Below are 6,959 nucleotides of genomic sequence, written 5' to 3' on the forward strand. Positions count from 1 at the left end.
CGAGAATAAAAGTTATGCCTTCTTTCTTTGCGTGAACATTTGGGCGGTGTTATGCAAATCTTCCCACATCGTGACGTAGACGTGGGGGCGTGTTAGAACGAGCCGTTTTAGGTAAGCGTGGTTGACTCTTAACTTTTATAAAGAATATCTCTTTGGATTTGAGACTTTAGTCTTTGCAACTTTACAGATCTTCTTTATGCACCAAGAGCTTGTAACATTTCAAAGAGAAAGGAAAAATTGAAATCGCATCATATGACCCCTTTAAAAATATACTGTATCTAAATTACGACCTATGCTCTCAATGTCAAATGCAGAAACATTCATTCATGCGTTCATTCATGCGTTCCTCAAGGTTAGATTTTATTGTAATGCTTTATTGCGTGGTTGCTCTGTGTGCTTAATAAACAAACTGCAGAAACTAGAGTTCTTACTAGAACCAGAATGTATGACCATATTAGCCCGGTTCTGTCAACACTGCACTGGTGCCCTATTAAACATCATATACATTTTAAAATCTTGTTAACTACATGAAGCCCTGAATGGTTTAGCTCCTCAGTACTTGAGTGAGCTCATATCGCATTATAGTCCTTCACGTCTGCCGCGATCTCAAAACTCAAAAACTCTTTGATAATACCTACACTGTAAAATAATGATTGTGATTTTAACGGTAAAAGACTGTAAAAATGCTACAGCAAAAACCTATTAATTGGTTAATGGTAAGTTCCCCTACTATATACAGTGAAAAACTGTATTGGTCATTTCATGTAATTATATGGTAAAATACAGTTTTTGGAAGTGAAAAGGAATGTATAATTTACAGCGAAAAACGTAAATTGACATTCCCAAAATTCCCTGCTTTACATTTCACATTTGATGTTTTTTCATTGAAATAACTGTTCTCCTTAGTTTTTTCTAATCAATTATGTTCATTAGGGTTGTATGTTATATCTAATGTTGTTAAATGAATGCTTATTTGCATTACGTTAGTGTTGTGTGTTACCATGATGGTGTTTAGTATTTGTGTGAATGACACAGCGCACCTTATATATTTAGTATTTTCCTTTTCAGCTTGTGGAAAAGCTGCTTGTGATGAGCTTTGGTTCATCATGTGACTTTCTGACCACCTGCTTTTGGTGGCTGTCAGAGTAATACAAAGGTACTAAACAGATTTCAGAACTTTAATAGGTTGGTATATTAATATATCAGTTAATGAAACACGGTTTTTAAATGTAAATTTAAATTAAATCCGTAAATCCAAAAATGTTTCTTCCGTATTTTTTATGGTAATATTCTGGCAAAAACAGCTGCCAGTTTTTTTACTGTAAATTTTACAGATTTTTTTGTTTACACAATCTGTACTGTATAACGCGCTATATAAATAAAGGTGACTTGACTTGACTTGACTTAAAACAACATAATAAATAAAGACAATTATTTAAAAGAACAGTTATCAGAAGCTAATCTAATTTAACTTGCTCTGATTTATTAATGATGCCACAAAAGTTGAATGTCAAAAAGTCTATGCAAAAGTTTGGGAATCTTTGCAATAATAAGATTTTTATTATTTAAATAATTATAAGCTGTTCATCAAACCCCCTGAAAATGATTGTATAAAACCTGTGTGTGTTTTTAATTGTTATTTTTATAAGGAACAGAACTGCCACACACAGTGAATGTTACTCTAAAAACCAATTCTAAACTAATGATCGACTGATATATCGGCCAGGCTGATTTATCAGATGATATTTGGCTTCTTTTGAGATTATCACATATGCCAATAATTGTCAATGTTTTTTAAATTAACAATATATTTTCATTATATAATAAATATATATATTGAGTAAATATTTGAATTTTTAATGACATTTTTGAAAGAAGCCACTTATGATCACCAAGTTTGCATTTATTTGATCAAAAATACAGTAAAAATTGTAAAATTGTGAAATATTATTACAATTTAATAAACTATTTTCTATTTTAATATATCTTAAAATGTAATTTATTCATGTGTTGGCAAAGCTGAATTTTCAGCATTTTCATTATTCCAGTCTTCAGTTTCACATGATCCTTCAGAAATCATTCTAATATGCTGATTTGGTGCTGAATAAACATTTCTTCTTATTATCACTATTGAAAACAGTTGTACTGTTTAACATTTTTATAGAATAATACATGTCATACATTTTTTGGAGTCTTTGATGAATAATCTCACTCTTTGACCAATTCAATGTGTCATTGCTGAATAAAAGTATACAATCAACCATAAAACAAAATGACCCCAAATTTTTGAACTGCAGCATTTATAGCAGCTGCAGATATCTGTATCAGCAGTGTTGGGGAAAGTTACTTTTAAAAGTAATGCATTACAATATTGCGTTACTCCATGAAAAAGTAACTAATTACGTTACTTAGTTACTTTTTATGGAAAGTAATGCGTTACTTTACTAGTTACTTGAAAAAAGTAATCTGATTACGTAACTCACGTTACTTGTAATGCGTTACCCCCAACACTGTGTATCAGCATCAGTCATAAAAAGCCAATATAATACTTACTCCAATACTATTACATGTGTTCTACAGACCAGATTGTCCCAGAATTAAGGCAGATTTAAAAGAATTACTAGATTAAGCCTAGACGTATACTAATCATACAGTCAATGGAAACTCTTTAATCTCGGACTATTCTTAATCATCATAAATGATTTAGACAAGTGACAGATTTATATATCCAATTTAAACAAATTTTGGTAACAACAGTTTCTCCAGTATATTAAAATTCCGTCAGTATCGAATTAAACACTGTTGAGAGTTTAAAATAAAAAGACTTACTTAAGTATGCCATTGGGTCCTGTGTAAACCTCAATGACATTGGGGCTGGACGGTAGCATGGTGATGATGCGGTCAGCTTTATCAGCCACTTCAGCAGGGCAATCCAGGATCTGGAAGGACAAGCAAGGGCAATTATTTCCACAGGCTTGTACAGTCTACACGAAGGAAAGAAGGTTTTGTTTTGAGCACATTGTTTGAGAAGCAGATACTTATACCTGTGCTCCTGAGTCCTGAAACTCCTTGCAAGACTCTGGGAAGACATCAGTAGCAATGACAGGATATCCATGCTTTAGTAAGTTTCTAGCCATAGGTGTCCCCATGTTACCGAGTCCAATAAAACCCACTGGGGTCTTGGAAGCCATTGATCTGCAGGATACTGAAAAACCACACACAGACAGAAATCATAAATTACAGTAAAATAAAATCCTACCTATAGAAACCGAAAGCTATTATAGTCAAAGAGTGCACCAAAACTGGCAGTGGACATTTTTTTTAGCCTTTCATGTCTATAAAATAGTAAATATGTGAGAGAGAAATTAAATATGTGAGCTTACAGGAGCAGTTCTGTAAAAATCAATGTCTGTATAACATCAAATTCATGGAATAACACACTGAGCACTATTAAGAAGTCTTTGCAAGATTGTTTAACCCTCATTATCAATTGTTTATAAAGACCTTCATATCCTTACAGATACAGATGTTTAAAGGAAAACTCTGATATAGACAAAATAAACATTTATTTAGCTTAAAACGACTAAATGAGGAGACAAAAAGCTTAAGTCCATTATCTGAACTTGGTGAGAAGGCTGACGGGATGTCTTTAATTTGATAACAAAATTTATTTTATTTTTTATCTTATAGTTTGCAGTTTAAAAAACCTTTGAACTAACGTTACAGTGTAACCTGTGAGCTCCTAAACCCCAGCTGCATTGCACAACCTACATTTCTGATCCTCAAAAAGTAAACAGTGACTTGCTTATTGTGCATAATGTCTGTTCATATGCTTTGACATATAACCTATGTCCAAGTATATTTCATATATGTTCACATATTTTGCAGATTGACAAACAAAACAGATGCAAAAACAACATTTCCAAACTGCTCTTTGCAATAACATTAGCGGCGCTTTAACCCCCTTGGTCTGTCAATTAATAATTAATGAGGAAACAACATACCCAAAGTGAGCGCCACATGTTTATGGCTTCTTTTATAAAAATTCCGACACCCTCTAAACAAAGCGACCATGCTTTTTTCTCTTGACCTCAGCGCCTCATTGACAGTACGAGTCAGGAACTCAGGGGGCGGGTCCTATGATTGACAGCACCATTCCTCCAATCACGGATAAGGATTTGCGTACCGTCAGTGAGATATCATGCAGTTACTGCTGTGATTTCTTTTAAGAGAATTAAGGCGATACTTCTTAAAAGATTAAGAATGGCTAGACGTTTTAGGCTTCTGAGTGAACTTATGACCGTGTTGTCCAAATCCAAGAGCGACAGTTTGTGCTAAAATCTCTTCGTTATTCTAGATACTACTAAACATACACGAATATTTTCAATAACAAAAGGTGTGGGAACTATTATTTATATGCAAGAGCCCCCATATCAATGTCATAGGCATATTTTATATAATATTTTTGATATACACAGATCTAGACATATTATACACTTTTGATATAATTTGCTAAGAAGTTTTAACTAATCTAATTTCACTCTTAACATAATAAATGATCAAACGTTTCCTAAAACAATTAGATACATACTACAACCATATTATATTCTATAAACGTCTTGAGTAGCGCTTGGCATTTTTCCACAATTTCCACGTATGTTTTGACGAAGCGGACTGAGTCAGACTGAAACGATTCGAACGGAATCAGTAAACCGATATAACAGTGGAGTATTTTTTGAACCGGTTCCTGTTCGAGAGAACCGATTCTCTGAAAAGAATCAAAATTCCCATCTCTATTTTGCTGGGGTAACTCAGTAACCAATAGTAAGACACGGATCTCGGCGACAAGAGTAAATAAACCAATCACAGGGCGCAACCGACCGGAAGTAGCATAACGTTCCTAGATTCCCAAAACATGTTGACACCCGGTTCAGCTACATGACAGAGACGCAATCTGCGTTGTCTAAGAATCTAAACAACAAGAGTTACAGGTCTTCAAGTAAACATGGATTACAGGTATAACGGACTCATTGAGCGACGACTATAATATATATATATATATATATATATATATATATATATATATATATATACGTCGTATAATCATCTAGTATACTTGTAGCTATGATTACAATCCGCAATGACTTGTTAGTTAGCAACATGATGCAAGTGAAATATATCTAGAAAGTCGCTTTCGGTTTAAGCAAACATGTTTACTATGATTAAGAAGGAATGTTATGTTTTAAACCATCATATAGTGAGTTCAGTGCGAATATGTCATTTGCTGTATTGAATCGAGCTGTCATTGACGTTAAAGGCCTGAACAGGGATGGCAGCACCATCAGCAGTGCCATGCATACAGGCCTACTCGGCATCGCCCCATCTGGCCTGATATAGGGCATGTCTTCTTCATGCAGATGCACATGGGCTTAAACCAAATGTATGTCAGCTCAGATATATTTAAGCATCTAAATAACATTTTAATGCAGTAGAATGACCTATAGTTTATTGTGAATTATGCATTGCTTAAACACCATCATGCAAAGTGGCTGTCACTTTTGTCATTAAATATAAAAAAATATGAACATCTTAGGAATTAAAATGAATTAGGAGAGACTTATAATGCAAGGTGTTATGTAAGCGTTTGGAATACTTGATTCTGATTGGTTAATTTTTAAATAATTCCAGGGCCATATTGTATAATTGACCTTTCATTCTGTAAAAGGAATGTTTTCTACATAGCTATGTTGGTGTTATGGCTCTCTGAGGTCTCTAAAAATAAGATAAAAATCATTTTAAATAACTATTTTAAGTCCTTTTATTTATTTGGTAAGTAGCGGAGTAATAATGCAGAATAATTAAAAATTCATTCACAGTGATACAAGTCCCTGTTAGGGTTAATTTTGTAATAATGACCATCTGACTGAACAATATCCCTTGCCTATATTATGAAAGAGAAAATGTGTCAGTTAAACCTCATTATTTCTTTGTCATTTTCGTTCCTTCTTGTTTCAGGTAGACCAATCACAGGCTTTCCTTGAGCACTTATGATGTCATCAGCATCTGCTGGTGGAGGAGGAAGTGTTGTCATGGAGACGTCTAACTTCGCCCATGTCATCTTCCAGAATGTTGGGAAAAGCTTCCTCCCGCAGGCAGCGCTTGAATGTCATTACACACTCACCCCCTTCATCACCCCACATCCCAAAGACTGGGTTGGCATCTTTAAGGTTGGTACAAGTTACATATTTCACCAAGATCTGGTCTGTGCAGGGCCTGCAATATTTAGGCTTTCATACACAGAAATGCTTTTTGTAAGAAAATGATATACATTTAATTTAGTCTCACTTTCTTTTCTCTCTTTTTTTCTCAATTTAATCTCGCACTTAATCAAGAGGAAATGAACGCACGGAAACTTTTCATCTTGTTAAGATACAATGACAGTTTATGACTGGTATAAAAGGCACTTCAAATCAACCAGATCTTTCCAGATAGCATTTAGAGTGGTGGGTTGCAGGGGAAAATGTAGATTGGAAAAAAAATGGTTAATCCACTCAATATCACTCTTGTTTTGATGGTTAGTTTATGGGGAATAGAGTTCCGGTGTGTGTGTGTTTGATCACATGTGCTGTTATGCTGGATGCTGTGGGTGTTTCCCGTGACAAATTATTCCTTCCTTATGCTTTTGCTTTAGAATTTTCTCCTTTCATCCTTGCATCTGCAATAAGATGTAGTGTAATAACATATATTATGTTGCTATATGTAATGCATAACTGGATAATAGTAGTCACACTTATAAATGGTTGGATGTATTCTGACAGTATCTATGGACTCCCAATTAATTATCAATGAGGTAATGTGGGAATTATTCTTCAGGCACTCACACACACTCAGTACACACACCTTAGCCCAGGGGTGCCCAAACTCGGTCCTGGAGGGCCGGTGTCCGGCACACTGTCGCT

At 34.5% G+C, this 6,959-nt stretch overlaps 2 protein-coding genes across 2 annotated transcripts in view; one reads left to right on the plus strand and one right to left on the minus strand.

Moving 5' to 3' along the window:
* The window catches only part of LOC107688345 (3-hydroxyisobutyrate dehydrogenase, mitochondrial-like), a 21,565-nt gene extending 17,448 nt beyond the window's left edge, over positions 1–4,117 (minus strand). Inside the window, exons 1-3 of the mRNA XM_016485986.1 lie at positions 4,005–4,117; positions 3,045–3,205; positions 2,830–2,939 (exon numbers count right to left, since the gene is read on the minus strand). Coding sequence (XP_016341472.1) covers positions 2,830–2,939; positions 3,045–3,205; positions 4,005–4,074 — 341 coding nt within the window. The 5' untranslated portion in view covers positions 4,075–4,117. The remainder of the gene's footprint in view (positions 1–2,829; positions 2,940–3,044; positions 3,206–4,004) is intronic.
* A 782-nt stretch (positions 4,118–4,899) lies between these two features.
* Positions 4,900–6,959, plus strand: part of LOC107688347 (tax1-binding protein 1 homolog A-like) — a 20,713-nt gene continuing 18,653 nt past the window's right edge. Inside the window, 2 exon segments of the mRNA XM_016485988.1 lie at positions 4,900–5,016; positions 6,016–6,227. Of these exon segments, the coding sequence (XP_016341474.1) occupies positions 6,048–6,227 (180 nt within the window). The 5' untranslated portion in view covers positions 4,900–5,016; positions 6,016–6,047.

The sequence above is a fragment of the Sinocyclocheilus anshuiensis genome, unplaced genomic scaffold, assembly GCF_001515605.1.
Source record: "Sinocyclocheilus anshuiensis isolate Anshui unplaced genomic scaffold, SAMN03320099.WGS_v1.1 scaffold209, whole genome shotgun sequence".
NCBI lineage: Eukaryota > Metazoa > Chordata > Actinopteri > Cypriniformes > Cyprinidae > Sinocyclocheilus > Sinocyclocheilus anshuiensis.